Source organism: Papio anubis, chromosome X (assembly GCF_008728515.1).
Source record: "Papio anubis isolate 15944 chromosome X, Panubis1.0, whole genome shotgun sequence".
Classification (NCBI taxonomy): Eukaryota; Metazoa; Chordata; class Mammalia; order Primates; family Cercopithecidae; genus Papio; species Papio anubis.
The window spans coordinates 112,934,758-112,959,797 of NC_044996.1; the positions used below are offsets into that span (position 1 = coordinate 112,934,758).

Sequence of the window (25,040 nt, forward strand, 5' to 3'; positions counted from 1 at the left end):
ATATTGGATGACACAGATATAGATCATTTCCATCCTTGCACAAATTTCTACTCAACAGTGCTGCAGACTGTGCATGTATCTATTATTTACCCTCCCCTCTGTACTCCAATATTATACCTGGAAATACTTTTTTTAATGCCTGTGGATATAAATAAAGTCTTAAAAAGTAGCCTCATGTAGAATAACTTTCTGCCTCAAATTCAGGAGAAATCTTTGTTATAATACTATTGTTAAGTCACAGGGGTGTTGTTCTTACTATATTTTAATTGCATTATAGTTGTTTGAATAGTTATGTTTTAGGACATATACGTTGTTATAGTCACATCTTCTTGATGTTTATAGTAATGTAGTTCTACTCTACCATGGTTTAAAATTTATGTCTCCATAGGAATATTATTAGCTAAGCTCAGTAGTATGAAATGCTGGTTACTGTTAACTGAAATAATGTTGTATTTGTTGTTCAAAATTTAACTCTTAGGAGAAATAGAGGAATTTAGAAAGCTTTTTGAAACTCAATCTAGTCTTCCTTGGAAATAGGAGTACTATGATTATTTTTGAAAGAAAAATTAGCCTACAGGCTTGTATTTAAATATGTATATATATATTATATATTTCTGCTAAATTATTTATGATAGTTTATTTTTTCCATTTTATATACATGCTGGATTCTCAATTTGATTTTTAATACTGCCCATATACTTATTAGGAGTAATTTCAATGGTGTATTTTTACAAGATAAATTTCATGTTAGTTATGTGACACTTTATCTTTCATTGTTATGAATTGCCTTTTTACTTTTTGCAGTCTCGTATTGAAATGTATCAGAAACTATAATGTAAAAAAAAGTTGGGTAGAAATCTTATCATTAAAAGTTGCAACAAGTCATGAAAACGGCTCATGCTTTTATTGCTGTTTTGATGTTTTTGATGGCAAAAGTACTGAGAAAAAAAAAGTCTTTAGATTCACATGAGAAGCTGACAGAGTGAAATATCTTAAGGATTGAAAGGGGAAGTGGAAGTTATAATTATTGTGTAGATTCACAATCCTTGTATTGAATTACTCACCTTTGCTATCATGCTGCAGGCCATAGAGCGAGAAAAAGCCGAGAAGTTCAGAAAACTGCAAGATGCCAGCAGATCAGCTCAGGTCCTGGTGGAACAGATGGTGAATGGTAATTACACAAGTTGATTTAGATAATCTTCTTAGGGATTTGATAAACACATAGGTTCATATTTATCAGCTGAATTATATCAGACAAGCACTTCTTGAATACAAATTTAAATTAAAAGAGTTCACATGTTTGTATTATTCTTTTTTTAATGCTAAGCAAATTATTAGGAGAAATTCAACTTTGAGTCAATTGGAAGAAAATGGGAAGTGGTAGAATATTTGATCAATCTGTTGCAGAGAAATAAACTTTAATGCAAATCCTGCTAGCATTTGTCCAAATAATTTAAGAAAATAAGGTTTACAGAAATTTGAAAACATTAATAGTCATGTTATATATGTAAAACTGATCATCTGATTTTAAATCATTTTTGCAATATGTTTTTCCAAACAGACAAATATTAGATGGAATGTTTTACCATCATTCCTGTTTTCTAATAATGTATGTGACATTTTCTATGTAACTTTTTATCACTTTCTCTCATTTAAAAAAAAAGTATCTTTGGGATAACCTTTACTTTAACTTTTTTGGAGTGGGATAAAAGCACAAAGCTAGCAAAACTTTTGTCTTTTTCAAGAATAAATTAAAATTAATCTTTGCTAATACTCAGTGCCTCAAAAGCTATGTGTACCAAATATGTCATTGACATGATGTGTAAACAACCTTCTTTCAATTTATCATTGCTTATACTACTATATTTCCAGATAAAATTTCATGAAAATCAGGGATGATGCTATTTCCAAATAAGACTATTTTTCATTTTGTGGGAGATGTTTACAAGAACATCATAAATAAATATAACAAATGTTTTTGTTGTGCATGTCACCTTTTTCCAGGATCTGCCTACATTTTGGGGTGTAAATTCTGTGTGTAAGTTATTTTTTGCCTTAATTGTAAATTTGGCATTAAAAAGTTCAGTGGTCTTCCTAGAAAATCAGTTCATTTTCTTCTTCTAATGAGTCCCATGACTGACTATATTTGGTTAAAAATGAAAACAAGCAAACATAACAGCTGAGACTTGAGTGAACAAGTTTAAGAACAGAGAATGAAAATATCAATAGATTTTTATTTAGATGTATGATGCTTGGTAATTTTAACTGATGAACTTAACAGCATATTCATGTTAAATAAAATTATGTGATCTAAAAATATCCTCCTAGTTATATAAGTTCCTCCTAGAAACTGTATTATCACTCTTTCATTTTAATAAGCTGATGCAAGAGCTATACTTTAAATGGTCTCATTTCATAATTATATATCAAACTTACCTCACTTTAGATCATCTGATAACATACACTGAATTAATCAGAAATAATTTAAACGTTTAGAAATTAAGGGTATGATTTTTAATTTTTGGTAAGTAAAACTACGTGCAGGATTTAAATGATCATGTGACTAGTGACAATATTAGTTTTCTAGGTTATTTCCCTCATAGTTCTAATTTTTGGAGGCATGTAGAAAAATCAGGACATGTAGTAGTTGCTTAATAAATATTAATTGACCAAATTCTATTTAGCAAAGCAAAATTAAGGCAGTCATGGAGGTAATGACATTGGTAATTTTGGTGTGAAAATAATTAGTAATCCTCCTGAAGGAAAATGCTGACTTTGGCAGATACCAGAGAACACTGGGGGATAGGGGTGTGATTTGAGACATTCCTTTTTGGTTGACTATATTGATCAAATTTTATGCTACCCATTTGTTCTACCAGTAAAGATATGGTCTAACTGATATGTCATTAGGCTCAAGTTTGGGTCATAACTGGGATGACTACTTAAAATGACCATAGCTCTGTTTCCCCATTAAATAAAACAATTTACGAAATTACTTAAAAAAAAAAGGGCTCAAATATTGTAACTTATCTGTTTGTTCCTTTTTTGTCTTTCAAGGAACAAATTGCATAATATTTATTTTCTGTGTTTGTGGAAGTTGTGAGATAAGCTAGACACATATTAAGTGCCTGGAGTATCTCTTCAGGTGTATTTCAGAGGGACTGCTACCCTAAATCATTAATAGCTCCTTTAGCACAGAGCCCAAAACTACAGTTGACTGGTGTAGCTCATGAAGCTGAAAGACAAATGAAGCTTTCTGTAAATGAGGATTCCAAGAATTATTGCATTAAACCTCTTAAATGTATAAGTCCAGAATCGTCCTTCCCAAGCTTAGGCTATGGAGATATAATAAATCTCACAGCAACGTAAGACACATACATTCTTGCCCTTTTTTATAGGAAGGAAAATGAGAGCTGAATCAGTGTACTTCATTTAGGACCTCATGTAAATGACTGTTCCTCTTCACGTATAGTTTCCTCAAAAATTAAGATAAATATAATCACTCTTGTATAATACCATATTATGCCACTAATAAAAATAGATATATTATAAATATGTGTATATATTTATAAATTTGATGTATGCTGACAGTGAAAACATTTAACATATATTCATAGTGTAAAAATATGTGGAATAGCATAAGCATAGCTATTATATATTTTAAAAAATTCTGTGAACTATATTTTACATGTATCTATACTGGTACATGCATAGCAAACTGAATTTTCTACTTCAAATAATTTGCCCTGAGATTAAACTACTTTTTAAAAATCTAGAATAATTTTGTAACTCATCAGTTTGCTTTTAGAGTGAAATTCCAAGATGGAAAAAATAATTTCTCACAACTTAAATTTTACTTCAGTTTTGACCTGAAATGGTACATCTGACATATTTCCAAATGATTTTTGTCTGTTTCTAAATATCTATGAAGCAACGAAGATTTAACATCACTTAAGTAATGCAGAAAACAAAATCTATTTGTCCTGAAGGCAATTTCTTGAAGGAATTGAAGACATATGCCGAGAAGACAGGGTAGGGTGTTAAGGTTGTTGAAAGCATAAAATTTACCATGGTTACAATGTAGAAGCGATCCTCATTTGATGGTGCAAAGTATTGTTAAAAATCAGTTGTATGTCCTGGAAACAATATGTCTAGTAACATATGTACAGTTTTTCAGTGTCACATACAAGTTTTATGATCAATTGGAAGATAATTTTCATTTTGACTATATTTTATCAAATGTGAAGAGTTGCATGCAGAATTTTAAAACAGTAAATTTTAACCATATCATTAATTTTACAGCAATAATTTATATATAAAGAGTTTATAGACAGTAAGAGATTCTTACTAATTTATTTGGAATTTTTAACCAAAGAAAGGAGTTGGCCAAATTGCTTGCCTACTTTAAAACTATACATGGACATTTTCCTTATGGATGTTCCAGTTCTTTTGGTCAGAGTAGAAGTGATCTTTCACGATCATAGACTAAAACGAGAAGCTACTAAAAGGAGAGTGTTAACTAAAAAAAAATCACGTTTCTGGCATTTTGGCATGAAATTTTGGTATAATTTTTAACTGATTTATCTCTATCTTAGCTGTATTTTTTTGTTTGAACTAACATTAAAATTAATTTACTGTTCTTATGTCGACATTAGTTGGTTGGATAAATATGACAGAATATTGGATGGTGCAAAGTACCTCTTTTTACTAAAGACTTTTTTGGATAGCTATAATTTTCATGCAGCTTATCGTCAATATGTAAGATTAGGATCATAACCCTGGTCTCAGGAAGCTGTTAACTTAATGAGGGCAAGTGAAGGCTAGACCAGGTAGCCAGTGATGTATTTATATATTCTTTTTTTTTTTTCTTTTTTTTTTTTCTTTTGAGACGGAGTCTCGTTCTGTCGCCCAGGCTGGAGTGCAGTGGCCCCATCTCTGCTCACTGCAAGCTCCGCCTCCTGGGTTCACACCATTCTCCTGCCTCAGCCTCCTGAGTAGCTGGGACTACAGGCGCCCGCCACCATGCCCGGCTAATTTTTTGTATTTTTAGTAGAGACGGGGTTTCACCGTGTTAGCCAGGATGGTCTCAATCTCCTGACCTCATGTTCCACCCCTCTCGGCCTCCCAAAGTGCTGGGATTACAGGCTTGAGCCACCGCGCCCGGCCATATTTATATATTCTTGTAGCTGTGTATATTGAAGAGGGAGTTTCCAAATTCTTCATTTTACTTTTTAAAAAAGATGGGATATAACTTTGTTTAAGGTTTACTTTTTCATTTCTTAATTTAAATACAAAATGTTGTAAATAATTTAGAAATTTAGAAAAATTTAGCCATTAAATATAGTAAGTAATCTTTCTAATGCTTTAATAATATCGCTAACTAATAATGGTTTTCTAATATTTTAATTTGAACAGTCTTTAAACGGATGCTTATCAAGACCAAGGCCTTTCAGTCTATTACTGAGATTGTGGAGTTTTAGGACAACCTAGAACTAAAATAATATACATATGATTATACCTAAACGTATGTCTATTTTTATCTATTTAGGATTAGATGTAATCCTTTCTGTAAAATAATATTCTTGCATGAGTACGTACAGTCTCATCAATCAGGTATAACACAAAAGCCTAGGTTAGATAAACTGGTTTTCCATACTAATACTGAAATTAGCAAAATATGGTCATATCACAACATTTATTTGAAAACATATTTAGGCATAGCTCAGGTTCTCATTCTTTAGTGTATAAGATGCTTTCACCATAATTTCTGGAGGAGATACTATAATTATCTAATAAGGTTAGTTGTGTTTTCTACATTAAATTGTGGTTCATTTTCAATTTCTATTTGTAGTTTTCTGTGTGTTAATTAAGAGTCCAAAGACAATCACATTAAGGACATGTTTAAATAAAAGTGGTAATTATTAGTATATTAGACTAAAGAACATCTCAAAACTATCATTCCCTCAGTGCTAGATTATAGTGTTTAAGGTGATACCTAATAATAAGTATGCTAACTGTTGTAATTAAATGGCACAGAATAACACTGACGAGGGCTCTTCTTATCTATAACATTAACCAAGTAACTGTCTTTTATTTCTTGTATTTTGGTTCATAGCTCATTAGATAATTTCACATGAATTATGTTTTTTGAGGTAGGCAACCACGTTTTGTCAGATGGGTGAGAGTTTGGCTCATCTCAAAGCTAAAACTCTCATGATCACTGGAAAGGTTTTCAGTAACAGCAGCTCTTCTAATCATATATTTTAAGGGCAAGACATATTGCAGATAGTCTGTATACAAATGTGGCTTGGAGATTGTACCATTTGTAGTAACCCAGCCCCTCCATCATGAATGAGTAGCCTTTCACAGTTGCATATATATTTCCTCTTCTCTTATTCCTTCCTCAGTACTGGGCAGTTTGATTTATATTTCTTCTTTCTCCACATGACACTTAGTATAATGCTCTACACAGAGTTCACATTCAATAAATGTTGTTAATTGACAGGCACATTTTTCTTGGTTTAACTCTGATCTCCAAAAGGAAGAGCCTCTGTGGGTGTGTGTGCACACGGCGTGCATGTGCAGGTGAACTTCCACGTGCAGACGTGTGTGTGTCCATGTGTGTGAAAGGAAGAGACTTGTTGTCGTCACTGTTGTTGTAGGAAATGAGTGGCAAAAACAAATATGAGTAAAAATCTGACTTTTTTCTAATTTTATGATGTTTGAAAATAAAAAAAGCCAAAGGGCTATATTAATAAAATTTGTATTGCCCTCACTAGGGCTATTTCTTTCATATATACCATTAATTTTTAAAAGCTATTACTTTAAGTCAGTGTGGTCACAGAAGCCTCTAAAATTTAGCCTCAGAACTTGTCTTCAAGGGTTTTGAATATATCTCCATTACATTTTAGGCTATTATATTGAATGCTGAATGAACTTGTAATTACCCTCACTTAAAATGCAACAAAAATAGGAGACTGTTTATTAGCAGCTTTATTTCAAGTTTCTATTCCAAATATTCTTTTAATTCAAGAGCTCTGGAAACACTGGTTTTGCATTATTCTACCCTGGCTTCATGGCTAATGATGAATATAGTTGATGAGAAATACTTCACTTTAAGTGGCAGTTCTGAAGTACTTGCATGGAAGGTGGTGCACAATTAAAATTATTCTAACAGTCTGTTATGCACTGTACACAAGTAATAAAATTAATGGATGCACTTCAAGTAATGATCCATTTCCTCTGGGTGCAATATATTTATTCATAGACTATTTCAGGGGTTGTTTAGAATATGAGATGTGAATGGATTATGATCCATTATCCCTGAGATTCTAATGTGCTACAACAAAATGGTTTCCATAAGTATTGTTCATAATGCCTGGTGTGTTAGTATTTGTATTCTTAAATAGCTAACACAAAATTAGAAAACAGATGCTCAGATGATTGATACCTAAAACTTTTTGGATATTTACACTTACAAACTCTTAAAATACTTACAATTTTGCATCCAGCCAAGGAGCATAATTCTATGAAGTACGCATAAAACAATTATATATAATAACAAAATTATCCATATGCAAATATTTTCTTGGAAAACACTTTGAACCCTTTTTTATTCTAGAAAGGTTTTAATGGTCTTTCTTGGAAAATCAACAGTAGTCCTGGCATCTAAATGGTCAATTAATTTACAAAGTTGAAGTAATAGCATTTCTAATTTTAAGAGAGATACATTAAGTAATGTGACATGTGACAGTGCTTCCCATCCCCTGCCCAAGTATTTTAAAGCAAATTTGATGCAAGAGAGATGGTGTGCTTGTTTGTATATGGCTTTTGGCTTCAGTGTACATTGGTCTCATAATTTTTATATTCATATAGAGTACATTATTGATTTGGTATTGAATGAGTTCATGAATACAGTGTCGTTATTTTCTTTCTACTCCAAGCTGAGAATTCTATCAGATACCGCCAGTGGAGACATTTCCTAGAGGAGTTTATAGTTTAGAAGGACAGTTTATGCCCTTATTGAGCGGGCAGCATATTCACAATGAATTAATATAGTGTTTGCATACAAATCCTTCATAACACGACTTCTGATTATCTGTGGCCAACATTATGTCTTTTCTAATAACAGCTAGAAATTTCTGCATTTTCCTTTTGAAATTTTTGGTTTCTTTGTAACTTCAGTCTCAAATGGTTATAAATGTGGCAAAATCCAGGATTCTCAAACTCTTTTTATTGTTATTTTAGTTAGAGACAGGGTCTTGCTCTGTTGCCCAGGCTAGAATACAGTGATGCGATCATAGCTCACTGCAGCCTCGAACTCCTGGGCTCAAAGGATCCCTGGTTACTGGTAAAACGTCTTTAAGAAATGTATGAATACACCTTCTATATCCCATATTAGTCCTGTATTATATAAAATTAGGACTAATTTTAAAATAGTATTATTAACTTTTTATATATGGTCTGTCTCAGTCATTAAGAAGTCTCCCTTTCCCCCTAATTTTTGCACAAGAGATCTGGTCTCTTGTTTTCTGAATATTCTTTTTCATTTCCTCTATATGACATTGTCTGATATGTCTTTGTTGCCTAGTATGTGTGAGCGTTTATTATAAGTAAGTTATATATGTTAACTCAGAATTTTGATAAGTATCCTATGAGGTTGATTCTATTTTTAATCCTCATTTCATGAATGAGGAAAATGAGATCCAGTGAAATTAAATAGTTGAACCCATTTCACACATCTAGTAAGGGGCATCAAATTTGAACTCCCATCTCTTTAACATCAGAATTCTCGCTGGTCATTTATCTGCCTTTCTGCCTGCCTCCCCCTTTTTGCTATTATGGAAGTCATTCTTTGATCTATCACTGCATTTTAATTGCAGTTATAAATATCAGTGTTACGAATTTTTACAAAGTTGACTTTTCTTCATTTAAATTTCTTTTACAGTGATATATTGCAACATTTTTGGGGGACACAACACAGAGTTTTGTGTAAAGATCAACCATGACTCGTTAAAACCCATCCCTAGATTTTAATAGATACTGCAGAACCTATTGGTACTTCACTATAGTTTTATCGTTTTATAAAATTAACATATCCATATTGAAAATCAACTTACAGTTTTATTTTTTCATCTGCTACGATTTGTATTGTTGACCTTTCTCAGGGACACAAAGTGATTTCTCTCTGGATTCCCTTCTCATTTAGACAAGTGTTAAATAAGACTCAATCTAGCATCAGTCTATCGATCCCTTTAATTTAGCATTTCTTTTTTGACTATTTAATGGCTGGCTTATGTTGACTTTTCACCCTTCATGGACTTCTAACTACTTGTTCAAGTGCAACATATGCCGAAAATACTTCTCCTAAATATGTGATCATTTAGATCTATACCACATTTTTTTGTTATTAAGTGACATAATTTAAAAATTCTGTTCAGTATATTTTTTAATTATACCTTTTTTATTTTCCAGAAATGTTAAGGTTTTATCATAATACTTTTTACAAACAGAGTGCTCATACGATTGAAGTTTCTTATTCTTCTCTTATACTTTATACCAAATGTGGTCATTTTCTAACTACAGTTACTTAATGGTATCGCTTAAAAAATATTTTGATACAATTTTTGATCACTCCTCAAAATCCAACAATCAAAAACAGCATGTCATACCACATGTGCAGATGTCTCAGTAAGACCAATTTATTCCTTAGGTATTAGGAGGATATTAGAATATTTAGCTCCCGCGAATCACGGACTTCTTTTATAGTTAGATATATGGAGCCATGTATATATTCTCTTTCTACATTCTATTATTTCCATTGTATCCCATTAAAAATATATCAGGGAAGAAGGAGGGGAAGATAGTTGACAATAATATTTGTAAAGTTTGTCTCCTTCACCGCCATCCTGAGAAGCATTATGCTTTGAAATTAGTAAAGTTACAGTTGTGTTTCAAATGAATTGAGGGACATGGTTTGGCAACATTAATATCTTTATGACAAATAGAACATTAGAATATCAGGGCAGAGGGAAGTGAAAGAGGATAAAATAATATAGTTGTTGAATTCACATCTATATATTTTTTAGTCTTTAAAAAGGATAAAGTGGGAGGCATGTACAAGTTAACAAAACCACAGGCCTTATGTTTCTAGAGATGCTCTTCAGACTTTTTAAGAACTTAGCTTCCCTTTAACTAAATTATATTACCAGAAAATTAAGTGAAATGAACATTTATAAGAGTAGATTATCTTAGGCAACCTACTCTTCTACTACCAACCTACTCTTCTACCTTTTAGGTATTTTAACCTAGAGAAAGAAACTTATGGTGAGTTCATGTTCTTTTGAGATCCCTATAGGTAAATGAGAGACTATAAAACATTCAAATATTCAGTATTTCAAAAGCATAAGAAAGTTACCAGTGCTAATGTAGCTATGTTTAAAAATGCATGATATATTTAATCTATTTTCTCTTTTATATTCTGTCATTAAGAAAACTACATAAGCTAATAAATCTAAGAAAGTCTAAATTTTGTAAACTAACCTTAGAGAATTTGAATATTTTAACCCATAGCATAGCATGATATTGCCATGCCTTCATGCTATGTGTGGAATAATATGTACTTGGATTGGCATTCATCATATATGAAAGGACATAGCATATTCCATGGTACATAGTAGGTACTCCAGAATGGTAATGGTGACAATGATGTACTTGTGTTTCCATTTTTCCTTTGATAAAGTTTTCTGGGTTTGGTATTACTATAGATGATTTTAAAACTGTCAGATGAACTTCTACATTTATAAATTTAAAAATGTTTCATATTAGAAAGATTATTTATCCTAGTACTTGTTTTATTTACTTGGATCCATGGACAACCTGAGATGGAGTCTTGCTCTGTTGCCCAGGCTGGAGTGCAGTGGTGCAATGTCGGCTGACTGCAAGCTCCACCTCCTGGGTTCACACCATTCTCCTGCCTCAGCCTCCTGAGTAGCTAGGATGACAGGTGCTTGCCACCACACCCGGCTAATTTTTTGTATTTTTAGTAGAGATGGAGTTTCACGGTGTTAGCCAGGATGGTCTTGATCTCCTGACCTCGTGATCCACCTGCCTCGACTTCCAAAAGTGCTGGGCTTATAGGCGTGAGCCACCACGCCCAGCTGACAGTCTGTTTATTTCTAGTCTTCTATAAATGAAATAAAGAATAGTTAATCTTGGATAATTAGCTTCCTCTTTTTAAAATGATGAAAATAATATTTAAACTAATTTCCAAGCCCATTTTAAAAATTAAAAATGTAAGTTAGTTCGGGGAAGTATATTTGAGTAATGTGCAGGATACTTAAAATGTATCTGAAAGCATCCAAAATCTTACTTGTTCATAATCAGCCTTCCAGCTCCCATCAGAGCTTTGAGCACTTTTGTTTTTATTTAAATTTTTATTTAATATTTTACTTAAATACGTTCTACTTTTCTACATCTTATGTCTTATTTATTACTTGATGGCATTGATAATCTTTATTGTGATACAAGTCTAACAATTACAATGAATAATCTGAAATCATATTTACACATTTATATCTTAGAAAATAATTGATTTGGTTTGAAGTCATTCATGTGGTGAATACTTTTATAATTAGGATGTGTTGGGTTTCAGATCATTTTTTCAGTCTGTGGGTTCAGGGGATATATTTAATTATTTTTTTTCTTTCTAGAGGGTGTTAATGCCGATAGCATCAGACAAGCCTCAGAACAACTGAACAGCCGGTGGATCGAATTCTGCCAGTTGCTAAGTGAGAGACTTAACTGGCTGGAGTATCAGAACAACATCATCACTTTCTATAATCAGCTACAACAATTGGAGCAGATGACAACTACTGCTGAAAACTGGTTGAAAATCCAACCCACCACCCCATCAGAGCCAACAGCAATTAAAAGTCAGTTAAAAATATGTAAGGTAAGAATCTTTCCTCCTTCCGTTTGGAGAATATTAATAGGTATTTCTTGGCAATTTCCAAGAAGACAATAACAAATTATTTAGTAATGAAACGTTCACCTTTTAAGGATTTAGCTGAGCACAATAAAGTTCAAAATGTAAGCAACAAAAATCAGTTTAAATATGTAAGACATAGATACCCGGATTCTAAAATTGTATTTGGCGTAGTTACACAGAGCTAATTGATTGTGTCAGTTTGCAAAAGCATGAGGTAGATTAGGAGTGTGGAAACCACATGTATCCTATAAAAAATGGCCTCTACTTAAGAACTCTTTCTTTGCAACTAGTGAGACATAGTCATATGTTGAAAAAATGGAATCCATGGAAATAGTTAGAAACACGGGTCAACAACAAGCTTGGATGCGATGTAATTGGATACATAAGGAAAATATTTAAAACTGATGGACCTCTCAAATTAGGATAATTTGAGGAAAGTTTCTTTACAAAGAGATATTTTTTAAATGTAGCTGGTGTATAGAGGAACCACACGGGATAGTGTAGTAACCCAGCTTCAGAGTTCTTACCTCTTTTAGGCCAGAAAGGATCAGGGAGAGAGAAGTTATAAAAACTCAGAAGGAGAGAGTCAGATCCTCATGGTAAAAGCAGCATGGCCAGCTTAAGGAATCCTCATAGAAATGGAGTCAGAAAAATAAACACCTCACTTCTCTTTTTTCCCTGCCTCCAGAATCTTGTCAGGGCTCTAAACTTAATCGTAAGGCAAAGGACAAGGAACTGTCATCTCATCTGTAAATATCAGTCTCCTGGGTTACAGGAGAAGAGTGGACAGTGGATCTGGAGGAGCAAACAAGATACAAGTGGACAAAAGGGTGTGAGAAAGAGATGAAAAGATATTATGCCTTCAAGTGTGAGAAAACAAGAGCTGTATAATAATGAAAATAGCCTAAACTGTTGTCATTGTTACTATGAGCTATGTACTTTTCACGGGGAATGAGAAACTGATTAGAGGATGGACTAAAACATTTCCAGGATGAACCTTTAGTGATAGATGGAGAGGATTACATGTAATACAAAAGACAAGGAATGGAGATTCATTTGCACAATTTAAAAAGAATGGTTTAAATAAAGGTAGAATAGACAGGGAAAAGTGACAAGGTTGATTTAGAAAAGGTATTGGACCCAAAAAGTGATGAGAAATTCAAAGTTATATTGAAGAGAAAAACAATTGAAGGACTTGATGGTTCTTCAAATATTGGACCTATAGCATTACTAGGTTTTCTGTTCTTACGTTAGTTTGCTGAGGAAATAAACTCAGAAAGTATACTTTTGGATAAAGAATACCTTGGATAAGGTACTTGACTTATTAGGCAAATACACACATCTAAGGAATTTCTACATTTAGATACATTTTGTAATTTAAGAATAGAACCCATGCCATTTTTCCTATGAATCAGAGGAATAATACAAATACATTATTTCTTGCAACAAAAGTCTGATGTTACCTGACCTGATTCTTGAGATTCAGATATCGTAGTTAGTAACAGTACCTACACAGTACATTTATGCATTTTATATATACATACATACATATATATACATACATATATATACACACACATATATATATATATATATAAAGTGTCTCTAATGTTTCTAAGAATGCTACTGAGTGTATTAATCAGCTCATGCTGCCACAACAAATACCACAGACTGGGTGGCTTAAACAACACAGGTTTATTTTCTGAGAGTTCTAGAAGCAAGAAAGTCTAGGACTAAGGTTTGGCAGGGTTCAGCTTCATCTTCTGGTAAAGGCTGTGTTTCTGGATTGCAGATGACCAACTTCTCACTCTGTCTTCACATGGCTTTCCTCTGTGTGTATACATGGAGAGAGAGAGAGAGAAAGAGGGCTATTTTTCTTTCTTTCTTTCTCTCTGCCTCCTTTTATAAAGTCACCAATCCCTAAGGGATTAGGTACCACCCCCCAACCCTGATGACCTCATATAAACATTATTACCTCTTAAAAGTCCTATCACCAAATGCAGTCTCACCGATGGTTAGGACTTCATTCAACATGTGAATTTTGGAAGACACCATTCACCCCATAGCACTAAGTTTTGGGAATATTACAGTGAGCATTACAAGGACCCTGCTTTTAGTGTATTAATGGAAAGCAGAGGAGAGATATATGAAGCAATGGAATCAATATTTTTAAATTTCCTGCTAGGATCAGTTGTTTAAACAAAGATGCAAAGCTTTGGGAGAATGACTAACATGGAAAAACGAACCTGATAGGGCCACCAAGGGCATCTTCCTTGAGAGAGGAGCATTTGAGTTGAGACTTTTGTGATGAGTTGGAATTAGATAAGAGAACTGTGAAGCGAAAGACTCCAGGCAGAAGGAACATGGCGAGAGGGAGCAATAAAGGCCAAGCACCTGAATGAAGACCATTGCAAATGCTGAAGGTAGCGGGGCAGAGGAATGAGAGGAGAGTTGAAGAGGAAAAGGCAGGCATATAGGAGGCAAACCATTGACTTCTGGGACCTGCTAGTATCTTGGTCTTAATTTGAGGAGCAAATGGAGATCACCAGAGGTTTTATATAGTAAATATCGTCTGGAGGTTGAGGAAGTCATCCTAAGGGAAAATATTTCTTTTACTGCATCCAGCCACAAAATTCCAAATTCTGTTGTCACCTCTTTATCACCCCTTACTCTTTCTCTCAGACCCATTGGTGCCTGTTAATTTGAAGAATCACTTTAGGTAAAATATTTAGCAAGATAAGCTTAATATTATTCATACAAGGGCAAATATATATACTGTTCTGCTGTGATTAGTGATAGGCAAATAAATTATAACATGTTTCACAGCACTTTCTTTTATTTGGAGTTTCATAACATTAGAGTGCATATTTAGCTCATAGTCTAATGCTTGGCAGAACTGGTTCTTAATATTCTGGAGGTTAGAGAGCCTTATCAGAATTGGAAGAAATTCATGAACCCTTTCCTGAGAAAAATACAAAAGCTTCCATGAGATAAGCATATAATTTTAAAGGATAAACAGATTTAAAGTAGATACCATACTCTGGAGGACCAACTATACCAAATCCTTTTATGGAGATAATGGCTGATTGTTAACATCTTTTCAAATGCTGAATACTTCAGTTGAAAATTATGTCTTCTATGATTTATTCTCAGAACGTTAAGGTCTCAACTGAACGTTTGCCCAAATGTTTTATTAGTTTCGAAGTCCCTTTTGTTTTTGAGAGCACACTTGGCCATAATGTTGGCTCTTTCTATAGCCACCTGAACAGGAAGAATGGCAATCCTCTATCTGGACCAATTATAAATTAGGTTCATAGTAGATGCCAATGCTGCCATTTATAAATCTAGTGTACAAAGTATGTGTATATATTTCTGTACTGTAAATACAGAATATTACCCTTTGCCTCTTGTCTTATTTCTTATCCATGGATATATACCAACTTTCTAGCACTTGTTTGAGAGGATTTATATTTGAATGAGAAATACAGGCCACCTCCCCATTTTACTAAACATCTTTAATCTTCACCCATCAAAAAGATTGAATCGTCAGAGATTATTTTACCTGAATCAACTCATACTGTTATAACCACATAAACACATTCCTCTGAAAGCTGTATTTATATTTTTTAACATGAGAATAAGTGGCATTGTGCATTAGTTAGTCTTGCAACCATGACAGAATTTGTGTGATAAATTTCTCAGCCACTCCTAAGACAAAAGTTACTCTCTCTCCAAAAGAGTATAAATGCTTCCATAAATACTTTTTTTTTTGCCTTTTCACTTTGATTTTCAGGAAGCTCAGATTTAAATTCATTTCAGAATTGCTATAATTCTTTCCATTTTCTCTTCTAATAGGCTCATGTTCCAATTTTTAAATTTCAATTATCCTGTTTTTACATATTAAATAGTAACTAATCTTCAAATATTTTTTTCTAAATATATTTCTTCAAATGTATTTTCACCGCATATATATGAATTATAAGTAAGCAGCCATGATAATAACCCTTTTAAGAAGGGCAGTGAAAACTTTCTCAGTTCAAATTATATGTGTATTAAATACAAAAAATTCCAACTTCACTGGAAACAAGAGCATGAAAACATTTATGTAGAGAATAGCATGACCAAAAGAAATACAGTGCTAGCCACGAATTCAAGCCGCATATGTAACTTAAAATGGTCTAGAAACTATATTAGGAAAGGATAAAGAAACAGTAAATGAATTTCAATAGTACATTTTAGTTAAACTGATTTATCAAACATATTATTTCAAAGTTTAATCACTATTTTAAAACTTTGAGATTATGTTCTCAGCTTTCTTCAGAATTAAACGTATTTTGTAATTTCAATGCATCTAAATTTGGACCAGCCACATTTCAGGTGACCCGTAGCCACATGAGCTAGTGACAGCATAGCAGTGTTCATGTGATTTTATCATACAATCCAGGGTACTATGGAGAACAAAAGAGGGTGCTAGTAATAATTATGCCAGGACAACATGAAGAAATGTGGAGAGTCACAGTAATTTAAATAGTGGCAATTGCCCAGGCACGGTGGCTCATACCTGTAATCCCAGCACTTGAGGAGGCCAAGGTGGGCGGATCATGAGGTCAGGAGTTTGAGACCAGCCTGGCCAACATAGTGAAACCATGTCTCCACTAAAAATACAAAAAAGAGCTGAACATGGTAGCGGATGCCTGTAATCCCAGCTACTCAGAGGCTGAGGCAGGAGAATCACTTGAACCTGGAAGGTGGAGGTTGCAATGGGCCAAGATCATGCCATTGCTCTCCAGCCTGGGCAAGGAGAGCAAGACTCTGTCTCAAAAAAAAAAAAAAAAAAAAAGGGGCGGTTGCCTGTTTGGTCAGGAGAAGTAATGAGACCATACAAAAGATAGAAGATTATAGATATATTTTTATATGTGTGTATACATACATACATATAAGTATTATATAGATTATATATATGTTTGTATGTAATCTATATAATTATATCAAAATATATTTATAATTTAGTATAGACATATACATATATAGGTATATATATATAATTCATATTTTGCACAAATGAAAGAGAAAATATTGTTGAGTGAGCTTAGAATTTGAAGCAAAGGCACATCATTTTGATATAAAAGGGGAGCAGCCAAACACCTATGTTTGATTTATGGAAAGGATTGAAGGTCATGCATAGTACTTTTCCACTGCACACATTCATACCCATTAATGCTCTACATTATGTCATCTTGAAATTTAAATATCATTATATAGGATGATACGTACTGAACAAAGAGCCAATGTATCCTTAAATGGATGGTCTGTGATAGAGGCTTGTCTACACTGTCATGGATGTTTTTTTATCAGATATTTGTCAAGGGTATTAAGCTAAACTTGCCTTACTGCTTTTTAATACCTTCTTTTACAAAATGTAATGTATGCAAAGTAAAAGTGTTACTTTCCATATTCTGTGGCACAGGATGAAGTCAACAGGCTATCAGCTCTTCAACCTCAAATTGAACGATTAAAAATTCAAAGTATAGCCCTGAAAGAGAAAGGACAAGGACCCATGTTCCTGGATGCAGACTTTGTGGCCTTTACAAATCATTTTAGCCAAGTCTTTTCTGATGTGCAGGCCAGAGAGAAAGAGCTACAGACAAGTAAGTAAAAAGCCTAAAATGGCTAACTTGACATTTTCCAAATTGGTTATTTGTGGGGAAATCCGGAAAGTACTAACATGAAACAATGATTGCTGTCAATGGAACCGTTCTCCCTACAACCTATATTAACAAGGAATGAAATACTGGTGTAGCAGATAAGCTGTCTTTAGATTTTTTTTTTTTTTTTTTTTTTTGTCCTCACAATTTCTGACTTTGAGAAACAAATAAAAGATGTTTTATATGGGCATAGCTTCTCCTTGGTGGATTGTAGATTTCAAAATCAGATGTTTTGAATATAGAAGAAAATAAAAGAGCAATTGAGGTCATATGAATACACTTTCATTAAGTCTAGCTCGCTGTACATACAAGGATATTTGCTAGGCATCTTCTAATACTTCTGTCAGTTTATCTGAAGAGTATTATAGCTTTAGCATACATGTGGCAACTGAAACTAAGCAAAGGACAAATTATTCTTTGGGCTACATTTTACTACTGGATCACTATAATTACATAAATCCTATTTTTTCCTTTGATGATAAAAGATAAAAGTGGAGCAATTATGCAAATTCATACCATGTGACTAGCAAATTTTTCAAGATGTTTCTTTTGTCTCTCACTGAATTGCTTTAATAAGATGATGTTAATACATAGTATTTGCTCCAAAATATCCCTACTCATCAACTTAATTTTAAGGCATTCTTTTCAGAGACAGATTCATGACCACCTTTATGAAATAGTATATGGGTTTTTGATTCACTATATACATGCATATATGTGTTCATGTGCACACACAAAAAATTATTGAGTAAAATTGGGTTTGAAGGCATTAAGATAAAAGTATTTTTCTGAAAAAAATCTCTGCCCCAAATTTGTTATGAGAAGCACAGGAACATGTGTTTGTTTTCTACTACAACTTTAATTAGTTGGAGAATACATTATCCTATTGCTTTTCTTTGTAAATATTTAAAGAATTCACCATATAATATCATTTCCAGAATTAATGTGGTGATGCACAAAGCTTTTCTCATTTCCCAGCTTTTCATTTTTATGAAAATGAAATGAACTAAATAAAGCAAAGGATACTTTTTTTTTTTTTTTTGGACTTCAAAGTCGTTTTTGCTAAGAGGTTTATTTTCCTGTACAGGTAGTAAAACTTTATAAATAATACCAGCTCCCTCTAGTGGATTTCAGTATACTCGTTGCTGTGCCTCTGTAAAATCAATTTGAGAAAATATTTTAAATGTCCTAGATTTTCAAATATTGACCTATTTAACAATAATGTATTTTCACTTGTCATAAAATACATACCCCCCCCTTAAAGTTAAATACACTTAGTGGCTATGCAGTAATTGTTGGGCAAAGGTGTCTTTCCACTGGAAAATTACTTTATATATACCTCTTAATCATATTAAAGTTCAACTTTTTATAGTTTAAAGATGTTCAGAATAGCAAGGTTTGCTAATTGAGATTTGTCTGTGATGTCACAGTATAAATATGTAATAGTATATCATCTGTGTTCATACAGCTATCTGTCTGTCCATCTATCACTATCATCTGTCTTCTCTTTTTTAAATTGCATACCTACACGTGATGATTGTTTATAAATCTTCCTTTTTCACTGCATTTATATTTAAATAAATTGTCCCCATTTCCACTCTACCAACACATCTTGAATGTTATTATTCACCCTTTTGGAATGCTTGTCTAGATTAATAAATAACCCTTTAATTAAATATGGAATATATATAGTGAATGAAAAATGTAGCATATGAAATTACATAGCAGTTTATTTTGTTAATTTGTAATTATTTCAAATAACTGCACATGTGTAAGCATTGTCCCCAAATTGGCACCAGGGAGTAAATCTCATTTCTTGTATTACTCCACAGTACTTCGGACATATTAAGTATGCAGGAAATAAGAGCTAATGGAAGTGCCTAGGCACCCATAATGACATTTATTTCCTCTTTACTTTTTTAAACTAGCTTTTTCACACAAAAACCTGGCTTTTAAAATATACTTTCAGTGGTGAGAAATGGTATAAGGAATTGGTAGTCGTTATCTGACATAAGTGATACGAGAAAATAATATAAAAAGATAAAATTCTTTCTATTTTCAAAGTACTTTTTAGTCTATACATAACTAATTTGTACATCATTTTACCTAACCCTCAGAGAGAAATACATTGAGTATTTGTTTTTTATTACACCTATGTCACAGGTAAGCTAATGGGGTTTGAATAACTGAAAGGATGGATAATGGGATGCTATAAGAACTAGATCATATACATGAATGTTCATAACAACATTATGCATAATAGCCAAAACATAGAATAAACCCAAATGCCCATCCACTGATGAGTATATGAAGAAAACGGGCACATCCATACAAGGCAATGTTACTGAGTAATAAAAAGGGATGAAGTACTGATACACGCTACAGTATGGATTACCCTTGAAGACATTATGCTAAGCGAAAGAAGCCAGTCACAAAAGACCATATGTTATATGATTCTCTTGATATAAAATGACCACAATAGGCAAATCTGTAGAGGCAGAAATAAGATTAGTGGTTGCCTAGGTCTGGGAGGATGAGGGGGTGGAATTGTTTCCCATGACAATTGATAAAATACTTTTCTAGAAACTGAAGACCAGTAAACCCGTGTTATATGCTAGATGAATATAGAAACACAGCATCTAGCCTGTTGCAGATAATTGTTTCAACAAAGATAAAAATGAACACTTATTTCTAAATGTAAATAAGGAAAAATGTTTGTGATATAATTTGAGTTTCTTTCATTAGCAATGTGGAAATCATGTCACCATGATTATTAGGGATTTTGTTGGTTTGGTTTAGTTTTGCAAAAATGGAGAAAATGGCAATATTAGTTACGACATAGCCAGTGTTTTGTCTGTTCTAAAGTTTCAAAATGATTCTCTTCTGTTCTACACCATTAGATTTCTTTCAGAACAGTGTCTTGCTCACTTATTCACTAATAAATTCAAGAAATATTTTTGAACACCTGGTATATGCCATAAAAGTGCTGGGCACTAGGTAATATACTTGGTGGAGAAAATCAAGAGCAATATGTCTTCATGGAGCTTATTGAAAGAAAGATAATAAAATTGAATATCTGAATATTATTACAGAATATAATTACTTTGGGGTCTGAAACTGTGATTCTGGGGAGATGATGTTAGAACCAAACCTGGAGAATGTGCAGGTGCCAGCTGTGTGATAAGTTGGAGAAAGGACATTAGGAGAAATGAAAAGAAACACAAATAACCAAAGGTGAAAAATGAAGGCTTGGTATGTCCAAAAGACATAAGGGAGGCCAGAAGGGCTGGAATGTAAAAAATCAAGGAAAGATTAGGACAAGATGAGGGTAGAATGGCTCAAGGCCCCCATAAACTTCTATAAGAGGTTTGGATTTTAAGAGCAGTTGACATTTCCAAAAGAATTTCAATTGAGGAAATTAAGTAACCTTATTTGTATTTTTGAAAAACCCTCTAGCTGGTATGTAAGGGAGAAATGGAATACAAGTCTGAGGAGAAGCAGGAAGACTTGTTGAAAGAATAGCCACACAGAGGAGAGTCCACTGAACCTTAAACTACAGTTGTGATAAGATTAAGGAAAACCAGTTCAAACCTTGAAGATGTGACGATCTGGGGAGATGTAGTGGGGAAGATACTCTTGCCAGAATTGAAAGAAAATAACTTTTACCTCTTACAGAGACAGTAGAAGAAAATTTTAGGGTAGGCAGCAAGGATGCTCTCCATGGCCATAATTTCAAGCTCTGTGGTTTGTCTCTACCCCTCCCTGTTAGGACGCTGAGACTGGGAATTAAAACAAAGATTGATGTGAACTAACTTTTCTAGCTGCAGGTCAGGAAATTGACCTCATTTACTTTATTAAAATTTAATTTTTTTTTATTTTAAAATTTTATTTTTAATACATCTAGGCAAAGGAATCTTTTGTTCTAGTAGACACATACTCTGTTGCATTGCTCCTTCACTCCAGAAAACAGATAAACTGTAAATGTTCCTTTTAAAATTGTGTTATTTTTATCAATACCATCAAGAGCAAGAATAGCAGACATATTTATTTATTTATTTATTCTTATTTATTTATTTATTATTATTATTATACTTTAAGTTCTAGGGTACATGTGCATAACGTGCAGGTTGGTTACATATGTATACTTGTGCCATGTTGGTGTGCTGCACCCATCAACTCGTCAGCACCCATCAACTCGTCATTTACATATCAGGTATAACTCCCAATGCAATCCCTCCCCCCTCCCCCCTCCCCATGATAGGCCCCAGTGTGTGATGTTCCCCTTCCCGAGTCCAAGTGATCTCATTGTTCAGTTCCCACCTATGAGTGAGAACATGCGGTGTTTGGTTTACTGTTCTTGTGATAGTTTGCTAAGGATGCAGCTGGAAACCATCATTCTTAGCAAACTATCACAAGACATATTTATTTAAGCAAGCTATGTGCTTATTGTGAGATAGAAGAATTGTTCACTGACCTCAAGAATCATGGGAAAACTCACTAAATGCCAAGTTAAAGCTATACATATATATATGTATATACGTATATATACATAGTGTGTGTGTGTATACGTATGCATATATATACACACACACACACACACACACAAATTATGTGACAGGAACCTCATACTGTTTTCCTAAATGGCTGTACTAATTTACATTGCCACCAACAGTGTACAAGTATTCCTTTCTCTACAGCCTCTCCAACATTTATCTTTCATCATTTTAAAAGTGGCTGTTCTAATTTTAACATATGTAAGGTAACACATTATTGTGATTTTTACATTTTTCTGATGTTTAGAGATGTTGAGCATTTTTTCACATATCTGTTGGCCATTGGTGCCTCTTATTTCAAGAAATGTCTGTTCATATCCCTTGCCCGTTTTTTAATCAGGTTATTTGTTTTCTTGCTGTTGAGTTCTCTGAGTTTTCTATATATTTTGGATATTAACCCCTTACTAGATATTTGATTTGCAAATATTTTCTCTTGATCTGTGAGCTGCCTCTTCACTCTGTTTATAGTTTTGTTTTCTGTGCAGAAGCTTTTTAGTTTGATGCAGTCTAATTTGTCTGTTTTTGCTTTTGTTGTCCATGCCATATCCATTTCAGCATTATTCATAACAGCCAAGATGTGGAAACAACCTAAATGTCTATCACAGGGTGAAAGGATAAAGAAAATGTGATATACATATACACACACACACATATAGATAGATGTATAGTGATATACATATATACTGATATATAGATTATATATACTGATATACATATATAGTTTTATATATATATTCCAATGTCTATATATGGTATATATACGCAGTGGAATACTATACAGTCTTTATAAAGAAGGAATTTCTGTGATTTGCCACCATGTAGATGGAACTGGAGGACATTGCGCTAGCTGAAATGAGCCAGGCAAAGAAAGACAAATACTATATGATCTCACTTACATGTGGAATCAAAAAAAAGTCAAATTATAGAAACAGAATAGAGAGGTAGTTACCAGAGACTGCGGGGGAGAGGAAGGTTGGGAAAGGGAAGGTGTTGATCAAAGGCTAGAAAGTTTCACTTACACTGGAGGAATAAATTCTAGCGATCGCTTGTATTGCGTGGTGGGCACAGTTAATAAAAATCTGTATTTCAAAATTAGTAAAAGAATAGATTTTAATATCCTCATCACAAAAAAGATAAGTTGGTGAGGTGATTAATATGTTAATTAACATGAGCGAATATTTTACAATGCATACACAGATCAAAACATCACATACCCCATAAATACATAGAATTATTATTTGTTAGTTAAATATAAAATAGTTTAACAGGATATTTTGAAAATAGGATTGCTAAGTGGATAGAGCTACTTTTAAAAAAAGAGGGAAAATTCAGCAAAAGAAAAAACTCTTAAATTCTAATAAATATTTCTGTAGTGTGGTAGTTTATACTTACACAAAGTTGGTTAGAAAAAAGTATAATCATAAAAAAAAAAAAGAAAGAAAAAAAACAGCTGTCCTGGAAAATAAATCAATTGTCCAGGAGGTGAAAAATAGAGCAGTACTTATGAAAATGACCCCAATTTCAGTTGGTTCATTGGAGTTTTATGACTTTTAAAACAAATTCTAAGGTGGCCTTAGATCAAATTCCTATAAACCCATCTGTTTCACTCATGTCAGACCACACCTAGTGCCCTTTGTAAGAATGGAGCCTGAGCAGCAGGAACTTACAACAGAGCAAGTGGCATAAGCAAAAAGGCGTGAAGTAATTAAATGGCATATTTAGATTGGAGGATAGAATATTGATTTTGATAGGAAATTGGGCTAAAATGTTGATTGAATTCCCAATCACAAAGATACTTGTATTTCAAACTAAGGAAACAACTTATATGTTGGCATTAGAAATTCAAGTTATACTCAAACTTCCTTGCACTTCTAATTATCTGAAGGACCATTTCTAGTATGTTAATCATCATATATCATGGGTCCTGTCTTATTTCTTGACACCTTTTCCAGTGTTCACATTTTAGAGAAATGCTTACTTTTGTCATGTTCTATGTTATTTAATAAAGTTTGGAGCCTTTGCTGATTGCATTATCCCCTTGACTTTAGATTGATCACAGGGAATAGGAAAAAGGTGGGATCTGGTTAGTATGGAATTAAAGACTCAAGTTGAGCATTTTTCCACAGTAGATATATGTCATTAGTTCAACTTCTACACATATGTGCAATGCATTTTTCCCCCCACAGGTAATGATGGGGAATTCAAGTTGGACTTGATTTAATATTCACAATAGGACTTTACATGTTTTTAAATGCTGTTGCTATTAAGACTACTAACATATCATCTCTTTCTCTCCCCAAATGGATTACATGGGAGCCTTTTCCAGCTTCCATATAAACACTATCCAATAGAAAAATAATAGCCATATACTTAATTTTAAATGTTCTAGAAACCACATTAACAGATGAACAGGTAAAAGCCATTTCAAAATATTATTGTTTCAACATAGAATCAAAATTTTAAAATGTAGAAATAGGTTTACATTCTTTTTGTATGAATTGTCCAATATCTCATGTGTCTTTATGTATACAGAACATCTCAACTCAAACTGGCCCCCATTTCAAGTGCTTAATGGCCACGTAGCCGGTTGCTACCTTATTGGTTGGCGCAGTTATGTCTTCCTTCTCTCTACTGTACATTCTCTGATGCTTAAGTGCCTATTTTCTGAGTAGTTCTATTTTTTAAGAGGAGAGATTTTTTTTTTCAGTGAAGTGTCGTATATAACCGACTGTTCTGGGATCTCTTTATCATGACAGTTATGTCTTTCAGAATTTTCAATAGAGGTCTCTGTTT

The 25,040-nt window shown here is 33.2% G+C and overlaps 1 protein-coding gene across 1 annotated transcript in view; it reads left to right on the forward strand.

The window, feature by feature from the left end:
* Positions 1–25,040, forward strand: part of DMD (dystrophin) — a 2,174,064-nt gene that overhangs the window by 725,836 nt on the left and 1,423,188 nt on the right. Inside the window, exons 19-21 of the mRNA XM_031660704.1 lie at positions 1,084–1,171; positions 11,712–11,953; positions 17,457–17,637. Of these exons, the coding sequence (XP_031516564.1) occupies positions 1,084–1,171; positions 11,712–11,953; positions 17,457–17,637 (511 nt within the window). The remainder of the gene's footprint in view (positions 1–1,083; positions 1,172–11,711; positions 11,954–17,456; positions 17,638–25,040) is intronic.